The sequence below is a fragment of the Sphaerodactylus townsendi genome, linkage group LG10, assembly GCF_021028975.2.
Source record: "Sphaerodactylus townsendi isolate TG3544 linkage group LG10, MPM_Stown_v2.3, whole genome shotgun sequence".
NCBI classification, from domain to species: domain Eukaryota; kingdom Metazoa; phylum Chordata; class Lepidosauria; order Squamata; family Sphaerodactylidae; genus Sphaerodactylus; species Sphaerodactylus townsendi.
Genome location: NC_059434.1, coordinates 30,214,656 through 30,242,222, shown reverse-complemented (window position 1 = coordinate 30,242,222; position 27,567 = coordinate 30,214,656). Strand labels below are relative to the sequence as shown.

The 27,567-nt window shown below is 41.5% G+C and overlaps 2 protein-coding genes across 3 annotated transcripts in view; both read left to right on the top strand.

Annotated features, from left to right (window-relative positions):
- Positions 1 to 1,417: 1,417 nt before the first annotated feature.
- TLR3 (toll like receptor 3) lies at positions 1,418 to 14,763 on the top strand. Its single transcript, XM_048510093.1, has 5 exons — positions 1,418 to 1,725; positions 5,022 to 5,466; positions 7,511 to 7,702; positions 9,540 to 11,380; positions 13,906 to 14,763. Exons 2-5 carry the CDS (start codon positions 5,026 to 5,028, stop codon positions 14,132 to 14,134), a joined length of 2,703 nt encoding a protein of 900 aa, XP_048366050.1. The 5' UTR covers positions 1,418 to 1,725; positions 5,022 to 5,025; the 3' UTR covers positions 14,135 to 14,763.
- A 6,936-nt stretch (positions 14,764 to 21,699) lies between these two features.
- The window catches only part of FAM149A (family with sequence similarity 149 member A), a 54,851-nt gene continuing 48,983 nt past the window's right edge, over positions 21,700 to 27,567 (top strand). Inside the window, exon 1 of one of the 2 annotated variants that reach the window (XM_048510219.1) lies at positions 21,700 to 22,497. In XM_048510219.1, coding sequence (XP_048366176.1) covers positions 22,118 to 22,497 — 380 coding nt within the window. In that variant the 5' untranslated portion in view covers positions 21,700 to 22,117. Of the gene's footprint in view, positions 22,498 to 22,890; positions 22,923 to 27,567 lie in introns of those variants that run through there. The other variant, XM_048510221.1, reaches the window with a different exon arrangement.

The window sequence follows — 27,567 nt, the reverse complement described above, 5'->3', positions numbered from 1 at the left end:
GAATCCTACCAATGGTATAGATGCCATACAATTATTATTGTTGTTGTTGTTGTTCTTGTTGTTGTTTATTTGATTTAGTAGATCGCCCTACCCCCGACGGGAAAACAGGTTATGTTTTCCTTCTATCTGATGCCATGTATCCAATGACACAAAGCTTTTACCTACAGTTCAGAAGTAACCTGGATTTCAATGAAGGAGCAGAAACTGTTGGTTGTACAGTGACTACAAATTTTATTTAACCTTAAAAACAATACAATTCTAAATAAGACCTAAGCATGACTACTGAAAAATTCAAGCGGTATCAGACCAAAATAATTCTTTGTGGAGGCATGCTTCCTCACATGTTTAGTCTGAGGCTTCCTGTTTTTAAAAAACAGGGCTATAAGAAAGGGAAACGAAAGATCTTATTCCACTTTTTTATTAGTAGCTGAAGAGAAGTACAGTCATTATCCAAAACAGCATTAAACATTGTTGCTCTGGACAGAAATCACATTTTTTGAACTTGCCAGTTTTGTGATTTTTTTCTTACAAGAAAATTAATGGAAATATTATCTCTTAAGAGAAACATTATTATGTCTGTTTCTGCATGTGCCAAAGGGGCCCAAGACATTCTTTCTACATCTGCTTCCCAAGGCAGCTGGTAATACTATCTGGTGTTGCTATGACAGTGATCGCCAACCTGCAGTTGTGGGAGTGCCGGTACCACTACCCATATATTTTTGGTCCTTACTTGCTGCTTGCCTCAAACACCTTTTTCTCCTCCATGCTAAGATCCAATCCTGGCTCTTCTTCACTACACAGGATCAAAAGGTGCTTTAGAAGACACCCTCCCCCCCCCTCCCAAGGAAATATCTCAATGAGATGATAATGTTTGCCTTAGGGCCTCCCAACATTTTGCGCCTGCTTTCCCTATGGGAGCCATTTGGCTCCTTCTGCACATGCAAAATAACGCACTTTCAATGCACTTTGCAGCTGGATTTACTGTGCAAAATAGCAAAATCCACTTGCAAACAAGTGGATTGAAAGTGCGTTATTCTGGATATGTGGAAGGGGCCTTTGTGGCACTCACTAATCTTCCTCAAAATCCCAAGGGTCTGCAGGCTCAGCAAGGTGGAGGGACCCCTAAACCAGGCAATCCAAGACGGAAGTCGCGGCCTTCACTGCTCACCTCAAACGAGCTTGTGCATATTTGCAGATCAAACTTTGCCCCGTTGGAGACCGTTTGGCTGCTTGCCTTATCAGTTAGAGTTGGACCCTACAGCGCGCGTGTACAAAGGCTGGAGCCCCTTTGTGTAAGATCCTCCTCGGAGGCTGTCTAAAACGTAGCATTGCACCTTTTGTTATACATGAGCTTTTGAAAACATTTCTATGTTGTTTCTCCGTTGCTGAAGCGAGCGCCCTTTGAAAGAAGCCCGCGTGTTCCTGGAGACAAGGAAGGAACTTTGATCGCAGCGGACTTTTCGTTTGAGGGCGTGCAGAGGGAGCGAGTTGCTTAAAGCCTTCCTGCTACTCCGGCCAATGCACAGCCCAGCCTCTCCGTCCCGTTCCTTTCTAGTTTCTCTGCAGGGTGTTCCCTATGAGTCAGCCAGTACGAGCCCCTTCCTTCTGCAGGGAGAAAAAAAAAAAAGCCACCGGCGGCGGCGACTCCAGGACGAGGAATGTGATTATCAGCAGCTGAAGTCGCTTGATCAGAAAAGCGGAACGGTCCCGCGGGGAGGCTTGTCTGTAAGTGTAACTTGAATATTCGTTCCTTTAGGATGAAAAGCAGTTTTCTCTTTCTCCCCCTCCTTCCCTGCTTTTTGGCACATTCATTGTTTGAGGCCTCAGGAGCATGGGCTGAATTACTCTAGTTTCTTTAATTCGTGGAGTTCAGCAGACATTCAGACACTTGCAGGCATACTCAAACTGGGGTTGTTGTTTTTTTTCCAACTAAGAACAACAAAGTCTCCCTATAGGCTTATGCCACAATTGGACCGTCGGAAACCAACAATAATAGAAAAATCTAGCCAGGTTGCATCTAGTAATGCTTGTAAATGTATCTCTGCCTGCATGTGCCCAGTGAAACATTCTTACAAATATTGTATTGTTTTTATTTCAGTAATGCTTTTGCTTTAGTTCTGATGTTGCCAAACCATACTTAACTATTTCTTAGCCAAACTCCAGAGACAGTTTTGTCTTTGTTTTTTTGCAGTTTATTGTGTCCATGATGAAGTACACTTTTACTCTAATTTAGAACACCTCATTCTGCATCCCTCCATCCTAGATCCACAAGGCTAAGGAGGTTTAGGGGTGAGCAGCATCCTATGTATGAGTTGCCTCCTCGTCAATGTTTAGATGTGTCCCATAAGAAATAATACTGACTTTAATCCAGGTTCATGTTAGTTACAGCACAAATGGTAGCACAAGTAGCAAACCTCCCTGACAGAGCGGTACAAATGCTCTTCTGAATGGCACAGTTGTTCATTCAAGTTCAGGTAAGCCAAGTTTCCCATGCACATTCCAGCAAGGCTATAGCCACACCTTTTTCAAGTTAACGACTGTTGTAACAAGCCTTTCTGCACAAGTGCTAAATATCGGTTCCTGCTGTCAAATTCATCAGGATTTTAAAATTAAATACTACGCTGAAATGCCTCCCCTCAGTTCTGCTTCTGAGGAACAAGAGACTTCCTAGGAACAGGATTTCAGGGGGGATTTTTGGCTATGGTGGGATGAGGGACTTGCAAAATTTGGATCCACCCCAACATATACTGTGTCAAATTTTCAGAAGGGGGAAAAAGTTCGTTGCTTAATTTGTGAGAGACAAAACATGTCCAGCACAGCCCTGCAATAAGATGCCCTGTAGTTGATCTACAATTGTTGTAAGTGCCAGTTCTAGCATAAAGGTTAAACATGTTATTTATTTATTCTGCATCTTACAAAATTTAACAGTAGTGTGATAAAAGAGCAATATACAATACAAGCAATAAACAGCATGATAAAACTGCCTGATTTATTTTTACAGTTATGAAAACTACTGAAATGTAGGAATTGAGTTGTATACAGTACTTAACTATGAACTTGAGCCTACTGCAGTAAAATTCACAAAGCCACAAAAAGTGGTTCAAATGGTTTGTGGGCAAGGCCTACACAAAAGGTTCTGTACAAATGGAAGCTCTAAGCCTCTTAATGTGCTCTGTTACACATATGATCTATGCATCAGAGTGGGCTATAAAATTAATGACTTCCAGCCAAGTTCTTTAACACCTGGTTCAATAGATGTAGCGTCACTAAAGTTTATTAATCTGAAGGCCCACGCCTATTGTCCTTGTTATGAGAATGCTCAAGTGCAGTCCCATGTGTACCTGCATAGAGGACCACTAGGTGATCAACAATTATAGTAAGCAGCATAGTTTTTACCATATATAGAACCAGAAATGCCTGATGCAGTTGGATGCAGAAATGGAAGAAGCAGTAGAGATCATACAGCAAATTTATGCTGGTTATTGTAGTATATGAGAGAATTTCAGGAAAAAAATTAGCTTTGAGTTTCATAGATCACAGCAAAACTTTTAACTATGTGGATCATGAAACGCTATGGCTGGTTTTAAAGGAAACAGGCTTCTGACTGTTTTTGCAGGGGCATACTGCCCAGGAGAACATTTGGGGTGAAATGTCCCTGGGCTGCGGCCATTTAGTCAAATGGGGGGCAGAAAATTGCCCCACACACCCCTCCTTCCTCTGGGTCCATACACTGGCTTCAAGACCTGGTGCAAAAAAAGTTGTTTGGTCATGGTGGAGGAGGGCAGCCGTCCATATGGGGGTGGCGGAAAACTCAGATTTTGCACCAGGGTACATTTTCTCTAGATACGCCTCTGCTATTTTGATGTGTAACTTGTAGTCTAGACAAGTATGGATGAAGAATATGAAGAAACAGAATGGTTTTCCATTGGCAAAGGTGTCAGACAAGGATGTACTTTATCTCCCTGTCTTTTCAACCTATTGAGTATATCATGAGGAAAGCTGGATTAGATCTAGATGAAGTGGCGTGAAAATTGTAGGGGAAGAACATTAACAATATGCAATATGCTGATGATACCGTATTATTGGCAGAAAATAGTGAAGACTTGAAACAACATGTGGTAAAAGTTAAAGGAGCAAGTGCCAAAGCAGAACTATAGCATCAAGAAAACATCAAGAAAACAGGAATAATGACATCTGGAGAATTACTCAACTTTAAAGTTGACAATGAGGAAAGTTACATTATTCTTTCTATTCCTTGGCTCCATCATCAATCAAAAGGAGGACTGGAACCAAGAAATCAGAAACAGAATGAGACTGGGAAGGGCATCCATGAAGAAGGTGCCAGAGTGGTGGCTTTGAATGGCCACTGCAAGGAGGCTTGGCCCCAGGCACTTTTCCCAGCAGAGGATAGTGGCAGGGACATTTGGAAGGGCATGTGATTGGGTCCGAGGCTTCATGTGTGAAAGAGAGTTGCATTTTTGGGGGGTGGGGAGGGCAGGTGTATTGGTGATGACTGTGTTGCTAAAGCAAAAGATTGTAGGAGTTGCAGTCCAATCGGCCACTCTTTGCTCAGGAAACGACACCCTCTGGACTACATCTCCCAGAGTCCTTTGCTTTAAGGAGTGAGTTGTTGGAAACATGGCTTGCCTTTTATATAGTAGGATAGTCTTGGTCTGTTCTAGTCTTTTCTTCTATAGGAGCCTCAGTTCTTTTCTAGAGATTAGAAAGATCACAAGGGAAACATCAGGGTGATCCAGGAGGTGACCCCAAAGGGTCCAGTGATAAAAGAGACCCTTTTGTGGCAGAGTGTAATATTGATCAGCTTTTTGATTTGTCTTCTCATCTGTAGGGAGTACAGTAATGAAGGGATAATAGTCTATACCTGTGGTGGTTTGTTGGTGGGATGTCATCAGGGATCTGGAGCACATAGAAGCAAGTTGTGGATCCCATATTTAGAGTTGCTCTGCAAGTATATTTGAAAAGTAGATGCTAATTTTAACCATTTACCTTTTGTTCCTTAGGAAAATGAGGACTGGTTTCCTTTGCTGCTCATATTTGCCTTTCATCCTTCTGTCATTCTGTGTCCAGCATGGATCAGCTGGGACTGCCTGTAAAATCAAAAAGGGGAAAGCAGACTGTAGCCATTTGAAGTTAAAAGCAATCCCCTCAGATCTTCCTACAAACATTACCACCTTGGACATTTCTCATAATCAGTTAAGAACATTGCCACCAGCAAACCTTACAAAGTACAATCAGCTTGTCTACTTGGATTCAGGATTCAACTCTATCGCCAAACTGCAGCCAGAACTATGCCAAAATTTGCCTTTGTTAAAAGTTCTGAATCTTCAGCACAATGAACTGCATGTACTTCCTGACAACGTTTTTACTTATTGTACCAATCTGAGAGAGCTCAATTTAGGATTCAACATAATAGCAATGCAAAAGGATTTTTTCCAGACTCTAAAGGTAAGGTGTGGTTTTCATCTGAGAGTGGGTGATATCCACATAGTTATCCATACTGTTATCCATAGCTATCCAGACTCACAAATAGAGGTTGTTTTCATTTTTGGCTGAAACCACGCAGTTGTGGAACAGTTCATTGAGAGAGCCAGTGTGGTATAGTGGTTAAGAGTAGGTGAACTGTAATCTTGAGAACCTGGGTTGATTCCCCACTCCTTGAAATGAGCTATGGACTCTAATCTGGTGAACTGGATTTGTGCTGGGAGACCTTGGGCTGGTCTTCAGACCCTTCTCAGATCCACCAATCTAACACAATGTCTTGTGGGGGGGAAAAGGGAAAGGAGTTTGTAAGGTACCTTGACACTCCTTACAGGATAGAAAGGTGGGGTATAAATCCAAACTCTTCTTCTTCGCATGTGGTACACACTTTGTCCTCATCAGGGGTTCCCAGCCCTTGTTGAACCTGTAGTCCCTTTCAGAATTTTAGGAAAGGTAGTGGATGCCCCTATAAACATTTCTGCCAAAGAGGAAAGGCAATCCCAAAATACTCTGTGTCATGCTACTCTCCAAGATTGTCCAGAAGCCACAATTGGTACAGGATTCTACAGCCACAATGTTGACTGGACTAGATTGTAGGGACCATATTCACGCCAGTCCCTTCTCCCCACAATAGACACCTTATGAAGCAGGTGGAGCTGAGAGATTTCTGCAAGAACTGGGATTAGCCCAAGGTTATCCAGCAGGCTTCATTTGTAGGAGTGGGGAAACAAACATAATCCACCCGATTTGAGTCCACTGCTCAAGTGGAGGAGTAGGGAATCAAACTTGGTTCTCCAGATTAGAGTCTGCCACTTTTAACTAATATACTTTGTTGGCTCTCTGATAACTTGCATGTTTTCAGCTGTGGAATAAACATCAGCTTAAGGAGATAGGAGAATTTGTACTGGAAAAGTAGCACAGGAAATTACACTCATATAGAATGTGGTTCTGTGGACCAATCCAAATTAGCTCCTGGTTTTACTTTTTTTTAAAAGTTCATCCAGATTTGATCACAGACCTCTTTGCATTTCCTTTAGTTTGGCCCTGAGGATTCTCTCCCAGAGATCTCTGCACCTATCCACCTCACACAACAATTCCCAGAGTTTCCTTTGGAGAAGAAATGATGCTAACTTAAACATTTACCATCTACTGCTACTATGCGTTTTCCCTTATTGGGATGCACCTACTTCATAAAACAATATATTGGAATCCCCATTATAAATAAACTGGCTTTAATTACATTTGTGAACATTTGTGATTACATCTTACCCCAGTGGTGTTTTATAGGCTGAAGGAATTTTTTAGCGCCATTGGAATTTGGATTGGATTTTAATATTATTTTATACATGGTTTTATGATGTGTAAGCTGCTCCGAGCCTGGCTCCAGCCAGGGATGAGTGGAATATAAGTATAGGAAAATAAAAAAAAAAAGATATATCCTTAGTAGATAAAACTGTAGTGGAGTGTTCCATCTTTTCCTTGATGTAAACATCAGAGGATTATCTTTTCTTTCAGAATTCCTTAGAAACTAAATGCATAGTGATATCTTACTCGTGGGTCCCCAGAGTGGTGCTTGTGGGTGCCATGGCACTCACCAACACCTTTCCTAGTGCCCACCAAGTGTTTTTAGGAGATGGGTGTGACCAGAAAGGACTTTAGCTCAGCAAGGCTTTTGATTGACTATTGAAAATTGGATTGACTATGCAGCTCTTTAAAAACGTTGCTTTGGTGGAAGCTGCCACCACAACATAAGGATCTACACTGTGTTGCTAAAGTTAAACTGTGACAATAATTTTTTGGCTATGGCAGCATTTTGTGGTAGCCATTTTGTTGCTGCTCCCTCCATGCCATTTCAATATTCCAAATGTGCTTGCTGGCTCAAAAAGGTACACATGATATAACCCGAAACAATCTTACAATTTGTGTTACAACTAATGCCATAAACTTTTATTGCTAATGTTTCAAAGATATGGAATTTATCACTAAATGTATATTTCATTTTTCTCCTCAGAATCTGAAATCATTGGATATTTCTCATAATGCTCTAAGATCTACAAAATTAGGATCCCAGCAACGCTTAGAGAGCCTTCAGGAACTTGTGATGTCTCAGAATAAAATTGTTGCGTTAAAGAAGGAAGACTTTCTTTTTCTTAGTAACTCTTCATTAAAAATACTGGACTTGTCATCAAATCCCCTTACTGAGGTAAATATGTAGTCAACCTCCTTTAACTATATGTGATATAAACATACTTGATGAACAAGTGCAATATTTTCTTAAATGGGTAGTATTAAGAGTTTTCAAAGAGATGGGACACAGTGGTCATGGAAGATTTCAGTTTCCTGGATATCTGTATATCTCACAGTGATATATGAAGAACTTTCACTTCTCACAGTAATTCAAATAGTTCAACTTTCCACATATTATATAAAGCGAAAGTACTTTATATAATACGTGGAAAGTTGAACTATTTGAATTACTGTGAAAAGTAAAAGTGCTTCATTTATCAAATGGGAAGTGGAACTGTTTGAAATGCTGTGAGAAGAAGAATCATGCTTATAATCCTTGTTGTTGAAATTGTATATTGAAACTGACATGAAATGAATTTATGGAATATGAATCATTTTTATGAGCTTCTATATGAAATAATATAATATAGAGAAATATTGTTCAGATATCTATCTTACGCCCGTGTGCGACGCGTTTCTTTGTTTGACTATCTTCAGAGGTGTATCACAGAGAAAAGTCTGTTATACACTGTGTCCAGACTTCTCTTATAACAAACTTTTCTCTGTGATACACCTCTGAAGATGCCAGCCACAGATGCAGGCAAAATGTTAGGAACAAGATCTACCAGACCATGAACACATAGCCTGGAAAACCCACCAGAACCAGTTGAATCCGGCTGTGAAAGTCTTCGACAATACTTTCAATGTATTGTCGAAGGCTTTCACGGCCAGATTCAACTGGTTCTGGTGGGTTTTCCGGGCTCTGTGGCCGTGGTCTGGTGGATCTTGTTCCTAACGGTTTGCCTGCATCTGTGGCTGGCATCTTCAGAGGTGTATCGCAGGGGGAAGTCTGTTGCACACTGTCTCCAGAGAGAAGGGAATGTTTGGGATATATATTGTCCATGTCCCAGGCTGGGGAACCAATCAGTAAGTGTTTGGGTGGAACTTGTTATGCAAAGATGTGGTTGATAGTGTTGTATTGCGGGTGGGGCTTATCAGTCCAGGGAGTGATTCATATTTTCATGCCCTGCAGCAGCAGCAGTATTGGTGAATGCAAATCCTGTGTTTGGGTGGAGTCCATTGTTCATGAACTTAGCATGCCCTTGGGGTTTGCTATTGGTGTTTTTAAGTACTGGTAGCCAAGCTTTGTTAATTCTCAGAGTCTCTTCTTTCCTGTTGAAGTTGTCTTGGTGTTTGTGAATTTCAATGGCCTCCCTGTGCAGTCTGACAAATTAACCTTCTGAATTGTCCAGAATTTCAAATAAAATGTTATGTCCAGTTTCGTTTAAGACATGTTCTGCAACTGCAGATTTTTCAGGATGGTTAAGCCGACAGTGTCTTTCGTGCTCCTTAATACAAGACTGAATGCTGTGTTTTGTGGTTCCATCTTCAAACCTACCAGGAAAATACAGCAGATGCTACGCGCAGCAAAGAGAGACCCCCTCACTTCTGCAGGAGTCTATCGCATACCCTGCAGCTGTGGAAAGGTCTACACAGGAAACACAAAACGCAGCATTCAGACTCAAATTAAGGAGCACGACATTGAGAATCTATCTTTCTGTGAGACAAGGTATATTAGTAACATAATTTCTTTAAAAAGCCTTTGGGTAACCTCTGTATCTCATTCCATCCTTGGGTTCTTTTTTCAGAACAGTAGTAAGTCATGATTGGGATGCAAAAGCATGTCAAAAGTATGTCAGCTAGCAGGTCTAGGAAAGACCTGGGGAATCACTGCCCCATCCAACAAGATGCATCAATTCGGTTTAAGGAAACTTTTGTGTATTTATATATTTATGTATTTTTTATCTTTCCAGTTTCACCCAGGCTGTTTCCATGCTATTGGAGAAATATTTGGTCTTAACTTGAACAAAGTTCATTTGGGGACTAATGGAACAGAAAAACTTTGTTTAGAATTATCCAATACAAGCATTCAGAATCTCTCACTAAGCCAAGTGCAACTTTCGCGTATTTCCAACATGACCTTCAATGGAATGCAGAGAACAAATCTCACTACTTTAGACCTATCTAACAGTGGCTTGTCGGTGATTGAAAATGGTTCTTTTGTCTGGTTCAAAAATTTACAGACTCTAAATCTAGAGAACAATAACATTGCACACCTGTTTTCTCGTTCCTTGGACGGACTGAACAATGTGAATTATCTGAATTTGAGAAACTCCGTTAACAAAAAAATTGATGATTTCGCTTTTCAGTCACTCAAACATTTAAAGTGTCTTATTATGGATGAGAATACATTTCCAGAGATTACTCCTAAAACATTTACAGGTTTAGAAAATTTGAAAAACTTAAGTTTAAGCAAGTGCACTATCACCTTGGGATCAAAAAGAATAATAACGAACAAAACATTTTCATCTCTTGCTAATTCTCCTTTGCAGTTTCTTAACCTAACAAGAACTAAAATCACTAACATCCAACCTGGGGCTTTCTCTTGGCTGGGAGAATTAAAAACTCTGGATTTAGAAGTAAATGAAATTAGCCAGGAACTCACCGGTCATGAATTTCAGGGTCTTAGTAGTATTGAGACTATCTTTCTTTCTTACAACAATCACCTGACTTTGACAAGCGAGTCATTTACATTCGTTCCAGGCCTTAGAAAACTGAGGCTTAGGAAGGTTGGTTGCAGCAACTTGGATATATCTCCCTCACCATTCCACCTATTAAAGAATTTGACAATCTTGGATCTTGGCAACAACAATATCGCTAACATGAGGGAAGATCTGTTTGATGGACTCGACCATCTTGAAATTTTGGATATGCAGCATAATAATCTGGCACGATTTTGGAAGCATGCCAATCCAGGTGGTCCTGTTCTTTTCTTAGAAGGCCTTCAGAACCTACATCTGCTTGATTTAGAATCCAATGGCTTTGATGAGATTCCAGGAAAAGCTTTTCATGGGTTATCTGAATTAAGAAGCTTGAATTTGGGGTCCAATAACCTGAACTTGCTTCCTGAGTTCATCTTTAATGACCTGACATCTCTGACATACCTGTTTCTCGAGAAGAATCTTATTACAAGTGTTGAAAAAGAAGTTTTTGGTACAGTTTTTACAAATTTGAAAGAATTAGACATGGGGTCCAATCCCTTCGACTGTACTTGTGATAGTATAGCCTGGTTTGTTAACTGGCTGAAGAAGAACAAAACGTATGTCCGAGGTTTAAATCAATATCTATGTAATACCCCACCTAAATATCATAGAGCTGTAATGGAACTTTTTGATACCTCGCCATGTGATAATGCCCCTTTCTTATTGCTCTACATTGTTAGCACTACTGTCACAGTGCTCCTCATTTTTGTGGTATTCCTTATTCACTTTTTAGGGTGGCGAATAAAATATCTTTGGAATGTGTCTGTAAATAGAGTGCTAGGATTTAGAGAAATAGATAGATCACAACAACAGTTTGATTATGATGCCTACATCATCCATGCCAAGAGGGACAAGAACTGGGTATTTAAGAACTTTATTACTCTAGAGAAACACAATGAAGACAATGAACCCATCATTAGGTTTTGCTTAGAGGAACGAGACTTTGAAGCTGGAATATCTGAATTTGAAGCCATTGTTGATAGTATCAACCGAAGCAGGAAAACTATATTTGTCATCACCAACCATCTTTTAAAAGATCCCTGGTGCAGAAGGTATGATAACTATTTAACAAATTGGGTTTTGGTTTGTGTTTTTCAGGGCATGTATACATAAAAGCCAGCATGGTGTAGTGGTTAAGACAATGTGCTCTAATCTGGAGAACTGGATTTGATTCCCCACTCTTCCACAGTGGACTCTTATCTGGTGAATTAAGAACATAAGAACTAGCCTGCTGGATCAGACCAGAGTCCATCTAGTCCAGCACTCTGCTACTCGCAGTGGCCCACCAGGTGCCTTTGGGAGCTCACGTGCAGGATGTGAAAGCAGTGGCCTGCTGCTCCTGAGCACCTGGTCTGAATTGGGTGACCTTTGGCTAGTCACAGTTGCCTCTGAACTCTCTCAGCTTCACCTACCTCACAAGGTGTCTGTTTTGGGGACAGGAAGGGAAGGAGTTAGTAAGCCTCTTTGAGACACCTTGAGGTTGAGAAAAGTGGGCTATAAATCCAAACTCTAACTCTAAAACTAGTTACAAACCTACAAAACTAGGTACTTTCTGATTTCCCAGTCAAGGAACCCTGGGAATCGGAGTGTTAGGTAGCTACTATGCATAAGGAATTTTTAACCCTCACAAAAAAAGACTGCATTTCCCAGGGTTCTCTGAGGTAAGCCAGTTCATTTATCGAGTGCAAACAAAGCAGTTTAAAATTGTGCTAATATGTGGCATTTGAGTGAAATTCTAAACAGTTACAGAAATTCTAAACAGTTACAGATTACTTTCTTTAAAAGAACAAGTTATAATGGTATTAGAGTAACTAACCCAAAGTTATAGGAACAATCATTATTAAAACCCAAATTCTGATGTCATCCAGTTCATTAGACTGCAATCCAGTGCATGTTGTATATAGCAGGTACTATTTATTTGCTTACCTAGATTTTTTAAATTCTGCCTTTCCAGGAAATCTGTCTGCAGAACCTTGCAAAATAAAACGTAATACACTTATTAGTTGATTTTTATGAAATGTACTCCACCATAGCTTAAAACAAGTGACTGTGTTTTTGAGCCAGGGTGGTTAAAAAATTATCCATTAAGGACATTTTTTTCATGTGTGTTCTTAAATACCTCTTACCAAACAATTGGATTTCAAATTCTATTCTCATAATGTCTTCAAGATGAATCAATGACTCCTCCATTATGCATGTCAAATTAGAACTTTAATTGTAAATTACATAGAATTTACATTAGAACTTAAATTGTGGTTTAAACAGCTTTGGTCCAATGCATCCTATTGTGAGTAGGAATAAGTAAATATTATATTGTATTGGACCAATCATGACTCCAAACTGACCATGTGTTGACCACATTTGTACTGTTAGAACTATTCTTGTAAGGCGTCATGTACACAACACACACACGGTACTTGCTCGTCAAAGTCTTAGTCCAAGGTGAGCACAGATAGCCCTTATGAGCATCAAATCCAAGCAGGGCAACAGAGAGGGCATGAATCCAGGAGTCCGGACTAAGGTTTGAAAGATGTAGGCAACATGCACAGGCAGAACAGTGACAAACAAACTTATTGCTTCCACACAGTCTCCTGTTTCCCAGCCTTTTAACAGGACGCTGCCCAAGCAGCTGGAGATAGTTTGCATCTGACGTCATGTCAGCCTTGCTCCTGCAAACACTCTGCTTTGCTGTTAAGACTAGGGTGATGCAGGGCTGCCAAGAACATGCTATGCTTCTTGCCCTGCAGGTTGCTATATATAGCCTTCTACTTTGCTGGATCACTGGGTTCAGGGGATACAGAGGGAGAGCAAGCCAATCACCTTGCAGCAGGCCTGGTGCTTCTGAACTAGACCCTGGCTATGGCTCAGGGTCCACTCCCACAGCCTTTGCTGGTTTCCAGCTGTGACACTGATCCCACAGGGGCTGACTTCACCTGTGGCTCCAATGCTGCTGGCTGGGAGTGGAGCATCATACTACCCTCTGGCTCCTCCTCATACTCTGAATCCCTGGATTTGGTTAAAAAACTGTTACATTACTTGATTTATTTATGCATTCATATTCTTCTTACATCCAGATTATATTTTTAATATTTCACCAAAAAATCATCAATAAAAAGGAAAATAAAATTCCAACAATATGATAGATTATAATTGCAACAACCTCAGCCCAGTTTAATGCATCTCATCTTTTATGAGTACATAAAACTGTTCAATTAAAAGCTAATCAAATAAGAAGTGTATTTGCTGGCCTCCTCTAGATGAGACTTCCAGAGAGTCAATGCCACTGTTGAAAACACTTTTTTACTTAACTTGGTAGAAAGATGGAATTCTCAGAAGGCTGGACCTTAATTTGATGGGTGGATTCTGTCTGGAATCGATCATAGCGCCATCCCTACAAATGCTATTAATATTGGTTACTTTCTTTGTAACCTCTCCAGCAAAGTCTCACATAAAAATGTAATTCAGTCAGCAGTAAATAATCTGGGATTTAACAAAAAAAATCTACTTAAGGGTTCTTTTTATGAAAGCAGGTGAAACACTGAACATATTGAAGTAATTCCATTCCTTTTGTTTATAGGTTCAAGGTACATCATGCCATACAGCAAGCTATTGAACAAAGTCGAGATTCCATCATACTGATTTTTCGTGATGACATTCCAGATTATAAACTGAATAATGCTCTTTATTTACGAAGAGCCATGTTCAAATCTCGCTGCATTTTGGAGTGGCCAGCACAGAAAGAACGAGTCATTGCTTTTTACCAGCAACTAAAATCAGCACTTAAATCTAGTAGTCGGATACAGTGAAATTTTAAATATATTTTTTAAAAGGTTGTGTTAAACTATTTTGGATTTTTCATTGAACAGTCAAAATGTTGTTTCAAAAAGATTATCTGAATAGAGAGAAAAATTACAACCATCTCCGAGGAATTTTCATATTGTGCCACCAAACATAAAAACAGTGAATGGCATAACTGACTTTGGGCCAGAATGGATATGAAACAGGAAATCCCTCTCAACATAGGGCCCCCATACCTAAAAGGTTACTTCTTGTACAATCCCATATGGAAGTTTCATGCAGTGCAGTAATGCCTTTTGATAATTCAGGTGCCTGCAAAGGTACATTATGCTGTTTTCTGCTTATGAGTTTTTTTTCTGTAGCTGTTCCAATGTTATGAAATAGTCTTCTGGGGGAGTTTAAGATCTATATTTCTTTTGCTCTCTTAGAGGGCTTTCACTTCTATACACTTTGACTGCTCAATATGATTGCTTTGTTTGGTAACTTTGTAAAGCTTTTTTCTGAGGTTGGTTTTCATTTTGTTATTTTATAATGTTTTGGGGCACTGTTTTTATTTATAGTTCTTGATTCCCAGTTTACTGGGTCACGGGCAGGCTTAGAAATGTTTTCAATTACATAAATATTATGTAGTAGGGTCTTCATGAGATCTATTTTTGTTTGCTTGTTTATTTCAAAAGCAGCCACAGGAAGTAGTTAATGTGATTAGGGAAGGAATGCTTAAGAAATGGTATTCAGTCCTTCCCCCCAAGCATCATTTTCTTGACCCATTCTGTGGCTAGCAGAGAAGAACTTTGGGGGTGGGACATCCACAGAGTTTCTGTTGGCCCTCAGGAAGTTCTAAAGTGTACCAGAAGACAGAGAGAACATACCCTACCCTGGAAAGACAAGAAAACAACGAAGAAAAGCTTTATCCTGTCATGTCCCCAGCAGACTGAGAGTTCATGTTTGTGACTACGCTGTCAAACAAAACAAGTTCTCAAAAAGGCAAAGTCTGTTATAGGGACTCTCCTGTTTTACCCACTGAAAGGGACAACCCTGAATAGAAAAGGCCCCCTTTCCACATTTTCAGCCTGATCTGTGTTTCCTTTTCTCTTTTCTCGTAGAGAAGGCATGGTAGTAGAATGGGAGTTGGATAATATCTGATCTCCAGTTTGTAAAATTATCAAGTACTACCAGGCCCGGCCACGCGTTGCTGTGGCAATTGTCCTTCTCATCACAGTCTGCAACCCACACAGATGACCATACAGGTCCAATGATCCCCAGCATAGCCTTTTGGGGTGGTCAAATGGAATTCCTCTTTCCCTTTTCAATGCACATCATTATATGGTGCTGTCTTGTTCTTTTAGTATAAGGTAACCCTTTCCATTCCATAACGGAACTGTCCAGAATGTGAATCCCGCTGTCCATGAGGCTGGTTGATACGCACAGTCCTGGCTTGGGTAAGGCAGAACTGGGGCCAGCAGGCTATCCCAGTCAGGCAGCAGAGGCAGGGTGGTGAGGCATTCAGATCGAGGCCAGCTCCCCGGGTTCTTAAAGGGCAATGTGCAAAAGAAGCGGAGCCGGTAGTGTTGGTTCGCCCCCACCCCACGGATTTTCTTAGAAGAAAAAGGCAAACTCCAGCTCGCTTTTAGTAAAAGAGAGCTGTGGCGAATATGGATGAGGAAGTGGGTAAGTGGTGGTTGGATGTGAGGGAGGGCAGAGTGAGGTGTGTGAGGTGGTAGCAGTGTGTGTTGGTAGCATTGTGTGTTGTGTGGTACAGTGGGTGAGGCACAGAGAGTGAAAGTTACCTGCGTGTGAGGGGGGGGACCCCACCTGATGTCTCACACGACAAAGTGTGTATGTGTTTCACTTCCACTCGTATTACCTAACAGTATTACCTATTTACTGTTTTCACTGCTCATCTCTGCCTATCTGCGCAAACATTCTAAGGGCATACCAAGCCCTCAGGCCATAGACAGGCTGCACGAACATTCTAAGGGCGACAGTTAAACACAGCCAGCTTCATGGCCTGGTGCAACCGGAAAAAGACGTTTTACCTGGCTCAGGTATGGACTTTCGGTGATTTGAAGGTCCAATTACCTGCCCGCAACAGGGAGGAACATCATGTGAAAATTTGGGGACGATCCGTCCAGCAGCTTCTGAGGGAGACCATCAGGGACAAACACACTGTTAGATTTTTATATATATAGATTGTAATAATAAACATACATGAAATGAATCAGTTCAGGAGAACAGTGTAGAACTAACCTCTATGGCAGTAGCTATTTTGAATTAAGTTGTTAAGAAGTACAGTGGCCCTGACCTGGATAGTCCAAGCTAGGCTGATCTCTTCAGACCACTGGTCTATCTGGCTCAGGATCAAGCAATAGTTCTCCAAGTTTTTTGGAAGAAAAAGGTTTTCCTCAAGACTTGCTACCCACTGAAATTCTTTAATTGAACCTGGAATCCTGTCCTTACAACTTCTTATGCTGTAGGGTTGCTGTTTTGAGCTTGTACCCAGTAGACAGACAATTATTTTTAGCAAAGAAATAACCTTAGTACTTATACTATGGCACACCTCTTGAGTGGGATTGAGTACTGAGTAGGAGCTGAATCTTGAGGTTGGGACCATATGTGCTTTGCTGCTCATAGAAAGGCACTTTCCATGAGTGGGTGGCACCTTCGAACCCAACACTTACTGTGTACCATTCCCCCCCCCTCCTGAATTGAAACTTTCTTCACACCCAACTGTAGTACTTTTCTTCTATCCCAGTTGCAGCCATCTTTCCTTCTATCATTTGCTTCCTTCACTACCCCTGAATTGAAGCTATGATGGAGAAAGAAAATTCTGTGTGTGGGGGTAGTCTGATGGTGCTTCATTTTGGCCCTTTTTGGTACTGATATGTGTAAAAGCAGTGTAAAGGATTCACTGCCGACACCCACCCCCCTTCCCAAACCGTTCTTTTTACCAAGACAAGGAAGATTGCAAGAGGGACACTTTGGGATGATCAGGAGGGAGGGCTAAAAGAAATAACAAAGCATGATTATCTTATGCTGTGCTTTATCCACTACCACCAGACATTAGGAAATGGAAGAGAAATCAAGCCTTTATAGTTGGGATAGGTTCGGTTGGTGATTAATGCTGCGGGTTCCCAATGCGGGCTGAATTTGTGCATATATGCAAAACAGTCATGAGGTTTTCTCTTACAATTGCTAGCTGTAAATATGAATCGAGCTTGATTTTTTTTAAAAGATATATTTTGGTAATTGTAAAAAACATTAAGAAGAAAATAAATATACCAAAACAGTTTTATGTGTGAAAAATTGTAGCATAAAGACTACAAAAGACCTAAAGTGAAAATACAGAATGTTGTTTACAGATGAACTGGGATGGGATGATTCCTTAATTACAGTAATTGGATTATGTTCATTGTGATACTCTCATCTCACCTTTCCGATCTTTTCAGTCCAAGTGACGAATTCTCCCACCTAGCTTAAGCTGCGAAAGATGAGGCGGCTTCAGGGGGTAACTGGTAATTATTCATGTATAATGCCAGGAAGGGCTGTAGTTTGGCTGTAGAACATCTGCTTGGCATGCAGAAGATCCCAGATTTAATCCTTGGCAGTCTAGTTTAAAAGATCAAATAAGTAGGTAATATGAAAAACCTCTGCTTGGGACCCTGAAGAACGGCTGCCTTTCAGAGGGGGCAATATTGACTTTGAGGTACTTGTAGAATAAGGCGGTTTCATATGTTCCTGTGTAAAGTCTAGTTTTCCCCACGTAAATTACAGATTCACCTAGTTAGTGGATCATTTGCTTTAAAGGGCTTTAACAAAGCCAGCAATCTTGTGACTGTGTGCCTTTAAGAGTGAGTTGATGGGTGGAGTTAAGAGAACCAGGAAAATCTCAGACCCGAGAGAGTTCAACAGACAAGCAGTGGAGTGCCTCCTTGTGTGTAAACAGAAATGCAAGAAGACCCCACTACAATGCCACTGCGCGGTGAAGAGCCCCAAGTAAGTGTTCCATGTATAATGGGGCTAAGTGTTGGCACGAGCTGTCCAGGATCTCAGGTAGAGGCCTTTCACATCACCTACTGGAGATGCTAGGGTCAAAACCTGCAGTAAATGTGAATTAAAATAAAAGACAGATATTCCAGAAAACAGTATGAATATGTGTTCAATTGTGTTAATTGTTAGTAATAATAGAAGAATTTTGCAATAGGTGCCTACGATGCTTGCACAAATACATTTTTACACAGCATGATTTCCCAGATAAGTTAGAGAGAAAGAAGAGATACATTTTTAGGAACAAAATATTGTTGTTGTGTGATATCCTTATAACAGAAATACTTCTCTGAGGAAAGTTGCTTAGAGTGTCCACAATGGATGGATTACAGCTGCCATGTTAAACCAAAACATGCCAAGCTGTTTAATTTAACACAGTAAGACTTACAGCTGTCTTACTGAATATTAATTTTACTGTTGACAAACTACCTTCAGCATAAGCTAAGGTTAATATAATATAAAATTCAACATTAAACATTTTCAGATGGGATTCTAATGATTAAAAGCAAGCATTATCAATATGATAAAAATGTAATGCATTATCAGATCTTCATATTTTGATGACCTTGTAGTGGAAATGCATGTATGCCTACAGGTGTATATTCAGCAAAACAAGAGCAATATTTATTGCTATACTTCTGTCGTATGCTTTTTGTCATGCTTTTTTTACATAAATTTGCAAAAATTTATGTAGATCTTTCGGAAATTTGATTTTTCCTCCAGGCATAGATCCCTGTCTCATGCCCTACCCATAGTATTTTTGTAAGAAAGAGAAGGGGGCTGGGTACACCAGAGATATGGCAACAATATAAATCTGTTTCCAATGGCTTATTCCACGAGTCTCCTGCATCCTGTCCAGTACATGATTATTGGGGGTAGGCAGGTGAAGACTTGGGCCATTTATGCACTTGTGGTCTCCTTCACATTGAGTGTACATTGCCTTCAGGTTTGATTTTCAGTTATGCACACGTTTGTCCCTCTTTGGCAGTCACTCTGCCTTTAGATCAGAGAATCCCTGTGGTTTCCAAACGCTCTGAAAGTGTGTCTTTTCTTCTCCCTTCACAGGAAAAGCAAGGGAGATCATTTAGCTTTCTTTGGGTTTTCTTTTCTCACTCTTCCCCACTTTCCCCCACCCACACCACAGCAGTTCCTCCCACTCTTCAGGCTACTATCTCAGAAGGATCAGAAGGGCTTTAAAAAACTTGATAGTGAACAGTGAAATTGTCAAGAAATTGACATGGCCTAGCAAACTAACGCTAGACCAAAGACAGGAGGAAGAAAAGACATCAGGCAACCTCCCCAAATGGAGGTTGCACAGGAACAATGAGGAAGCAGAGGATGGGCAAAATGGTAGATAGGCTCAGCTAGGGACACTTTGCAGGGGGAAAATCCTGTGCAAATAAAAAAAACTCTGGGAAAACCTCACAGTTTAGCAAACGACTGTGGGATAAGTAGTGGATGCATAAATAGTCTTGTCTCCATCACGTACAATCCAAGCAGGTGAGCTGATTATTGTGTGGTGGTCGTGGGGTCAGACAGACAAAGCATTATCTTCTATGTACTCATCCTAATCTGCACATTTCATTTTACTTCATTTTTACCTTGTCTCTCCAATGGGAGATGGTTTACATTTCTCTCTCCTCCATTTTGTCCTCCCCAAAACCATGTAAGAATGGTTAGGCTAAGAGTGTTTGACTCGCTCCAAGTCATCCAGCAACCTTCCATGGCAGAGTGCAGATTTGAATCTGGGTCTCCCAGATGCCCATGTGGAATTCTGACCATTACACCACACTGGCTCTCATCACTGCCTGCCTTTAGATTTTTTTCAAGCAAAGCTTTACCCCTAGTAACTTCGGCCAATATTCATACAAATAGCATCAGAAAGCCCTCCCAAAGCTACTATTAGTACAATTTTAGCTAAAGTACTGCAGTTTAAACCCTTGGGCTTAGATTTGGGTAACTGTATATATTGCATGGAATGCAATAATTGGCATAGGGTGAAAATGTGTGTACAAAATTGCCTTTGGAATGTTGTCTCCCTTGAGGCTTGCCTGGTGCCTACCATACTCTCTTTAAGATGACAGGGCCCAACGTTTCTTTTCAGCCACACTTTTTTGACTGTTTTAAAAATGTCATTTATACCCTATCTTTCTCACCAATGGGGACTAAAAGCAGCTTAAAACTCAGGGGTTTTATCTAGTTTTATGGTCTGTTATATTTTACTTATTTATTTTATTTTCTTGGATTTATATCCCATCCTAACCCCATGGGGCTCAGGCCAGGTTATAAAATAGAATCAATTTTACACACATAATTTATATTAATAAAAACATCAATCCAATAATTCACAGTTAAAACAATACAATTTAACAATAAAACAGCATCTAATGGGGTTTTATTAGTTTTTTTTTGCCTTGCTCAATAGTTTTAGGCTGTGTTTATCACTTTCTAGTCTGTTTTAATGGCTATTTTTACATTGGCGGATTCCACATGGGTCAAAAACAGCAGTGTGAAAACGCTGTGAACCACTTTACACCATTTTAAACGATTTTACACCATTTTCACACCGCTGTTTTTGGCCCAGGCGGAATCTGCCATTGATAATTTATGATTTTATGTTCTTGATTTTACTTCATAAGCAGATTCAATCGGGACTCTAGAGAGGCAGCATGTACATTTTTAAAATAAATAAAATGCCAGTTGTAACCATCCTGTTTGGCAGAACTATGCCAAACTATCCCTGTTAAGCACACATCTGCCGGATGACACTTTCCGAGTCTCATTGCGTTCCTGAAATTAGAAACACGACAGCAAAATACCACAACAATACCCAGATCCAAACATTTAAAATGATTATTGAATATTAGAAATTGCTGCAGGGTTGGTTTAAAGAATCCACAGGACAGGTTGCATTTGGATTAGTAGCACACACTAAGAGTAATATACAACTCACACAGAAATGTGAGTGTGATTGGATTGCTTGCTCTCCATCACACCCATTGGGCAGCTGCTTCACTCATTATGGGGCAGATATGTGCTTTTGGCAGTCCTGGGCAGGTGTGATAGAGCCACAGCTGCCAGTCTGCACTCTTTGGCACACTGACTTATTCATTATGATTATTATATTTCCCACCACGGTCAAAACGTGACCACAAAATTTCTTTCCAATGATAAGGTTTCAAGCCTGCACTCCTCAGCATGATGAAAGAACAGCAAGTGAGAGAGTTAGTTTCATAGAGGCCAAGAAAGTGATGAATTTGTTTACGGACTCAACCACTTCAAGCCGCAGGTGAAGGCCTAGCCATCTGGAAGCGTTCCTCCACCCAAGGAAAACTATCCTGCATGCACAAAATCCGCAAGGCAGCCAGAGAAACTGGCCTAGAACACTTCCCCTGCATGGCATTTCAGGAGGGATTTTTGCAGCCCCCTTCAGCCATGCGACCCCCCCACCCGCAGCCTGCAATGGTAGAGTCGAAAGCCTTTTGCTCCTCGCGCGCTCCTTGTGAGCTCTGGGCTGCAATCTCATTAACCTCTTCAGCAGGGCTCTGCTTCCAGATTAAAACGCGCCGGGTTGGGGCTGCGCGCGCGCCTGTTTGTACACAATGCCATGTGCCAAGCTGCTCTTGCGCGCCGGCATTGGCGCTGGCAGGGCGAGCCAGCTTCTCGCGCCGGTTCTAGGCTGGTTTCCAGGGCCCCCGACGCGCGCGCCCCTTCCCTGCCTCCTTCCCAACGGCCCGGGCAGCCGCTGCTCAGTGCCCACCAATGCCTGCGGCTGGCTCCGTTTTTGTTTAGCCTAGCAACCGCCGCCGCCTCCTCCCTTGACGGGCACCCGAAAGGCAGGCCCGAGCAACCCGAGCGCGCCGTCTCTGCGCCGGGCCCCTCTTGCGCTGCAGCGGGAAGAAGGCGCGTTGCGAGGGGAGGCAGAGGCAAGACCTCTCACGGGCACCATGAAAGTGGCCGTGCTGGACCTGGGCACCGTCTTCGCCAAACTCTTCAAGCCCGCCTCCTCCTCCTCCACCTCAACGCCCTTCTCGCCGTCCAAGCCGCCGCTGCTCCTTCCTCCCTCGCCTTGCCCTCCTCTGCCCGGCCGCAGCGCTCCCTTGGCGCCCGCAGGGGGCTCGTCTCTCCCAGGGGCGACCGCTCGGACTATTGCTGGCCCCGGGGCGAAGGCCGCCGGCGCTGCGACGGGTAACAACTCCCCGCGCTTGGCTGCGCCCGCTTTGCCCCGAGAGCCGCCGGGGAAGCCGTTGCTCTTCTTCACCTTGCCCGACATCGGCGAGGAGGGCGCGCCCGACGCCGACCCCCCGGAGGAAGCCTCGGCGCCCAGGCAAGTGGGAAACGGGGGGCAGCCAGCGGCCAGTCTGCCCGCTGCAGGTTTTTCCCTTGGGGGTGGACGTTTAGACGAGTTCTTACTGAAGACAGGGGCCCTGCGGCGCCAGAATGGGCTCTGCGTCCTGTTTGCGGTGGATTCCAGACTTAAATGTCCCTTTGCCTAGGAAACTCCATGCAGCTATTCGACAGCAAAGTAGTACTTTTTGTTAGCTGGTGCTTTTTATTAATACCAGTCAAAATGACACACACACTCCTTTTAAAAAGATTCTCAGTGCTCCAGAACTCTTCCAAAGTCGCACGACTCCTGCTTTGCTAGTTTTTTATTTGCCTGGGATTTTTGCAGTAGGGGAGCAGCGTATGCCAAAGGTGATCCCGCCTATGATCTTCTGCTATTCTTAAGGAAGGGAGGTGGAAAAACAAGTGGGTATTCGCTCTGTCCAGGCGACAGGTGGTGGATTCCAGTCTTCATTGTTTATTTGCCACCTTTTAGGAATAGAAAGCTAGCTGAGATACTTGTTCTTCTGTTTCTTCGATTGTTCGCCTATCTTTCTGTTTGTGGGGACGTTTTGACCTAGGTGAATATCCCAAAATATGATCCTGCCCGGGATCTTCCACCTACAATCTGAAAAAGCCCAGTTCATTCTACTTTCTGAACTTTCTACTGTTGTTTTGCGCTTCTGAAGTAGGCCCAATGTGCAGGCAACCTTCTTGGTAAACAGACTTCAAACTTGTATCGTTTTTGCCATTTTTCTAGATTATTTTGAGAGGTGGGATCTGGTGCGGAGGTGTTGGGGCAGGAAAAAAACAGTGGTTATTTGTTTGCCGGGATAAATTAGCACTTTGGCATTGGGTGTCTGAATTCACCCTTCATATTTATTTATGCAAGTGGGAAATAATTATATTTAGGAAAAGCTACAGGTCAACTCTGCATCTGCTGAGAATAACACTGGTTTTTGTTTTATTTTTGTTCTTAAATTTATTTTAAAAGATTGCAGCTTTCAGTTTAGTTAATATGGAATAATTGTCATACCTCATTTTCTCAACTCGCTGTTTTGTTTTGTTTTTGCCCATGACCATAAAATTGCCCTTTGGATTTGCTTCAGATCTCATTAGAATATTTTAATTCATGGCAGAAGCGTTACATGACAGAAGCGTGTCAGTTCCATGTCTCAAGAAAGGGGTGCAATGTGTGGCCATAGTTCTGAAAAAATATTGGGTTTTTAAAATTTAAACTGTGTTCTTATGTTGTTTCCCTGACCAAAACAGGCCCCCTGAATTTTTTTAATCACTATAGGGGAAAAGAAAGACTGGTAGCTGTATTATTCCTGTCTTTTTTCACCCTACCAGTACTTAAGAAGGCTCTGGGGATCACTTACTGTATTCAAAGAGTTAAATTCCACCTTTTTCAGCACTGCAGCGTCAATTCCTATCAGGTTTCCTGGATGGTTTTTAATATATTCACTTTTAAAAGCTAAAGGTAATTTATGGGGATCCTTAATCAGATCCCAGCAGAAGACACTATAAATTCTGTTAATAAAGGTCAAAATGTAGAGGAGCAGTTGAATGTATAGCCAAGCTGTATGTTATGCAACCCAATATTATGTTGCTAATAGGAACTGCATTAAAATTAAAGTAGTTGAAATCTGGCATATAAAAACATTCTTATGTTATTGGCTAGATTCTGTTTAAAAAGTGCTCTTTTATCCTATTTACTTTTGTGACAATTTTTACTGTTTAGTATAATGTGAAAATACCCCAGTCACTGAGGGCATTTGTCAAGAACTGATAAATTCTGGCATTGTGTTGTAGAATTTATAACAATCCAGTGAAAAATCACATATGTTAGAATCTTTGATTCGGGAGTTGTTTGATTCCATTTTGTATATTGCATTGACATACAAAAGATGTATTTTAAGAACATTAAGAATTGATATACAAAAGATGTATTTTAAGAACAAGCTGCATGCTGGTATGATTTTTCCAGATACTGTGAGTTATTGTTATAACACCTTTACCTGAAGTGTACCAGCTGATAATGCAAATCTGCAGATGGGGACTGGGGACTAATCAGAGAAGGTTATTTCTTTCATGCCTTGCTAATGAGCCTCCCACAGACTGGCTGCTCTTAGAAACAGAATGCTGGTCTAGAGGGACCTTTTATCTGATCCAGCATGAGGGTGTTCCATGTGGTTTTGGGTTCTTAATCTGGACAGTGAGCATCTAGTGGGAAAAATAGCTTTGCATGTTTGGAGTTACAATTCAATCTCTATATATTCTGAAGTAGTGGGCAATATATCTATTTCTTTACTTCCTAACTAAATTTGTTTTTAGTACAAAAGTTTATTTACTTCAGATGCTTGAAGGGAGTGTTTACTCTGGGCTAGATTAACTTCAGGGTGCATCCTTTCAGCAGCAACTGGAGGTAATTCACAAGAGGTAAAACGGACTCTTCTGCAGGAATCTGTAGCTTAAGGCAATGAGAGGGAATTGTTACTTATTCCCAAAACAATGCTATCAAACCAATGGATGGAGAGCCTACAGATGAAAGATGCGGCTAATTAAACTAGCACAACTGGTCACCTTCACTTTTCCTGGTTGTCTGCTCTAGGAAGTAAATACAAAATCTGAAAATGGATAGGGAAGTATTTCCTTGTTTGTAAGTAGATTGCCACATTTTTCAGATGATGTTTCTGCCCTGGTGTGTCCCATAGTTTGTGGAATAGATCTGAGCGAGAATTTTTTTTCTGGCCTTGAGGGAAAAAATTATATGAAGGCTTGAGGGAATTATTGGCAGAGAGCTATGAAGTAATAGAATGGCTGAGATCATTCCTGTGGAGAAACTGCTGACAGTTGTGTGACTGGGATAAAGAAGACTGTGAATGTCAAAGGATATGTGTGGCAAGGGCTCAGAGAGATTATTTATGGAGGCAGAGACTAGAGCAAGTCAGACTAGCCAGCCAAACAACTATACAAACCAGAATTGCAAATAATAAATCTTCACGCTATCATGGACTGTGCCCACATAAATCTGCAGTTTCTCAATTGAGAAACAGTTACTGAATTTGTTGTGGTGGGTTTTCCAGGCTGTGTGGCCGTGGTCTGGTGGATCTTGTTCCTTTCGCCTGCATCTGTGGCTGACATCTTTAGAGGTGTATCACAGAGGGAAGTCTGTTACACACTGTGTCCAGTGAGAAGGGAATGTTTAGTGGGGTATATATTGTCCATGTCTCAGGATGAGGAACCAATCAGTAAGTGTTTGGGTGGAACTTGTTATGCAAATATGTAGTTGATAGTATTGTATTGCGGGTGGGGTTTATCAGTCCAGGGATTGATTCACATTTTCATGCCCTGCAGTAACAGCAGCAGCAGCAGCAGTATTGGTGAATGCAAATCCTGTGTTTGGGCGGAGTCCATTGTTCATGAATTTAGCATGGTCTTGGGGTTTGCTTTTGGTGTTTTTAAGTTACTGAATTTACCCAGAGATTACTACTTAGCAAATCTTGAATGACCTCCTAAACAGCTCTGTTTTTCAGAAGGTCATCAGACTCTGAAAGTATGATGAGAGCTAGGAATCAAGTACTAAGGACCCCCATGTCAAGGCTGCAGAAGAATGCAGCTGGGAAAGAGGGATGGAAAAGAGTTGCCACACAAGATAATTCAACAAAAAGTGGTTCTTCAAATCTGAGACTGAAACTTTTCATTTCATATTCTGAAAAAAAGTAGAGTCAGAAACCTACACTGTTGGAACCTTTTTAACAACAGTGATAAGAAGAGAAATGTCAGTTCTGTGAACAGGCCAAAGTATCACTAACTAATTTCTCAACATTCTCACAATGCTGGATTCTGCACAGCACAAATATATTGTGTTTAGGATGTTATATATAGCATTTTGGGGAAGAACTTCACACAGCTTTCTTCCCCAAAATGAGGTCAGCCCGTTATATGTCTCTTAAACCATTTTTTCAAAGATTGCTAAAGTAGCAATCTCCCTCCCCCCCCCCCCCACCTGGATTGAGGATGATTCCTGCCTTTCCACCTCCTCAATCACCACAACCTTTTAGCTTTGTTTCTGCGGCTTACGCCCGCCATTTTGTGTGCTGCAGGAGATTCTCCATGGAGATTCCCCGCAGTTTCCTCTGCCTGCTACTCATCCATTTGCTATTTTGCTGTCAAAAGTAGATGAATAACTTTGTTTAGCCTCACAATCCTGTGCATGTATTGTTTTTCTTTTTTCTTTTGTTTTGGGGAGGCTGTCTGTGAACCTATGGCAACACCGCTAGAGAAGCTGCAATATACACTTATTTGTGTTGCTGCTTCTGTGGCTGATGCATTGCTGCTCATTCCTCCCAAGCAGACAAAAGATGTATGGGCAGCACATAAAGCTCGCCCACTATCTAATTTCTAAAATCAGTCTTCTCTATGTTTTGATCCTCGTACATTTTATGCTTGGTATGTACTCTCATAGAACTGGGTCTTGTTGATATAGGCGGATATGTCTCTTGAGGAAAAAATGTAAATATAGGTATTACTGTTATACAAGGAAAACTTCACTAGTGCCTACAATTTTCTTGGATAACAAGCAGATTTCCCAGAGGAATGGTTTAAGAAGCTTCAACTCCTACAGTGGATTACAGCACGATGTATAGCCAAGCATATGAATGAACAAATTTATATTTAATTTTTCATGTTCAGTGTTTACAAATTATAACTGAGCTGTATGTCATGGTAATTTGCACATTATAAATAGACAAACCCAAATTTGTCATCAAGTCTCTCAAAATGTATTCTGCCAGGCTTACCCTAGTTCCCCTCTCTTCTGGCCTTGCTCTAGGGCAGTGATGGCGAAGAACCACCATAGCGCGATGGTGCCAGAGGTGGCCCTCAGAGCCCCTCTCTGAACTGGGCACGCGCAAGACACAGGAGTTCTATCATCGTAATGAAGTGGAAAATCATTTTCACCCCCACCCCCACACACACACATCTAGACTAATCTGGGCCACTGGAGCATCAAGCGTCTCTGGCCTTACATCTTGGGTGAGCAGGGGAGGACCTTCGGGCTGATGAG